The following is a 1,783-nucleotide window of genomic DNA, read 5'->3' as shown; positions in this document are numbered from 1 at the left end:
AGCTACTCAGGAGGCTGAGGCAGGAGAATGGCGTGAACCCGGGAGGTGAAGCTTGCAGTGAGCTGAGATTGTGCTACTGCACTCCAGTCTGGGCCACAGAGTGAGACTCCGTCTCAAAAAAAACAAAACAAAACAAAACAAAAAAAATTATCTGGGCATGGTGGTGGGTGCCTGTAATCCCAGCTACTCAGGAGGCTGAGGCAGAGAATTGCTTGAACCCAGGGGTGGGGCGAAGGTTGCAGTGAGTGGAGATTGCGCCACTGTGCTCCAACCTGGGTGACAGAGCGAGACTCCATCTCAGAAAAAAAAAGAAAGAAAGAAAGAAAAAGAAATCCATATCACCAAGTCACCACGGGGAAAACTGAGGCATGGGCAGAGGAACTGAGCTATACCTGGAAGTGGAAGACACCTGCGTAGCCATGCTGGAAATCCTGTCCAGGAGGGACCACCCGGCGCAGGAGCCGGGGATACAGAGTAAGGGAGGCGGCGGCCGCAAGGAACCAGCAGTTACCTGGAAGGAGAGGCCAGGATTAGGTGAGGAGGGAAGGAGGGAGGCCGGGCGCGGTGGCTCACACCTGTAATCCTAGCACTTTGGGAGGCCGAGGCAGGAAGATCACTTGAGCCTAGGAGTTGAAGACCAGCCTGGCCAACATGGCAAGACTCCAGTACAAGAAAATTTAAAAATTAGCTGGGCATGATGGCATGCACCTGTAGTCCCAACTACTTGGGAGGCTAGGGCAGGAAGACTGCTTGAGTCCAGGAGGTCAAGGCTGCAGTGAGCTATGATGGTGCCACTGTATTCCAGAATGGGTGACAGAGTGAGACCCCATTGAAAGAAGAAAAAAAGAAGGAAGGAAAGAAAGACAGAAAGAGGCCGGGCGCGGTGGCTCAAGCCTGTAATCCCAGCACTTTGGGAGGCCGAGACGGGCGGATCACGAGGTCAGGAGATCGAGACCATCCTGGCGAACATGGTGAAACCCTGTCTCTACTAAAACTACAAAAAACTAGCCGGGCAAGGTGGCGGCGCCTGTAGTCCCAGCTACTCGGGAGGCTGAGGCAGGAGAATGGCGTGAACCCGGGAGGCGAAGCTTGCAGTGAGCTGAGATCCGGCCATGGCACTCCAGCCTGGGTGACAGAGCAAGACTCCGCCCCCCCCCAAAAAAAAAAGAGAAAGAAGGAAGGAAGAGAGGGAGGGAGGGAAGGAAGGAAGGAGAAAGAAAGGAAAGAAAGAGAAAAAGAAAGAAAGAAAGAAAAAAAGAAAAAAGGAAGGAAGGAGGGAAGGAAGGAGGGAGGGAGGGAGGGAAGGAAGGAAGGCAGGCAGGCTGGCTGGCTTAGGGAGAGAAGAGACTGAGGAGGGATCCAGGGCCCGGGAGTGGGGAGACCAAGGGATGGAGCTGTCAGGATCCCAGCTGAAAGTGGCTGGATCTGAGGACTCAAGGTGGGTTCAGGGTCTCACCCAGGCTCCCCTGACACACATCTGTGCGGCTCATGTCTTCACAGATGAACTTCGGCTCAGCACAGAACTCCTGTGGGTGGTGGGGGATTCCAGGCCTCAGCCCCAGAAAGGAAGGGAAGGTCACATGCCGGGGCCCTGCCGCCTCTGCTGCTCCAGAGCAGTGAGGGCCTCCAAGCCCATGAAAGGCCTGGAAGCCTGTGGGCAGGAGCATGGCTTCCCTGGGTCTCCAGAAGCTGTGCTAAGCCAGTCCCATGGTAGCCCCCTCCTCCCTCAGACCAGGGAGTCCAGATCCTCAGCATGCTCCTTCCTCAGACCCATTAGTCCAGG

General features: G+C 55.6%; 1 protein-coding gene across 1 annotated transcript; it reads right to left on the bottom strand.

Annotated features, from left to right (window-relative positions):
- Nucleotides 1–330: 330 nt before the first annotated feature.
- On the bottom strand, nt 331–1,746 carry LOC108525314 (calpain-12-like). Its single transcript, XM_017866332.1, has 2 exons — nt 1,457–1,746; nt 331–511 (listed from the first exon to the last, which is right to left on the bottom strand). Exons 1-2 carry the CDS (start codon nt 1,665–1,667, stop codon nt 387–389), a joined length of 336 nt encoding a protein of 111 aa, XP_017721821.1. The 5' UTR covers nt 1,668–1,746; the 3' UTR covers nt 331–386.
- Between the last annotated feature and the right edge of the window lie 37 nt (nt 1,747–1,783).

Source organism: Rhinopithecus bieti, unplaced genomic scaffold (genome assembly GCF_001698545.2).
Source record: "Rhinopithecus bieti isolate Rb0 unplaced genomic scaffold, ASM169854v2 scaffold_35962, whole genome shotgun sequence".
Lineage (NCBI taxonomy): Eukaryota > Metazoa > Chordata > Mammalia > Primates > Cercopithecidae > Rhinopithecus > Rhinopithecus bieti.
This window is presented reverse-complemented; position numbering and strand designations above follow the sequence as displayed.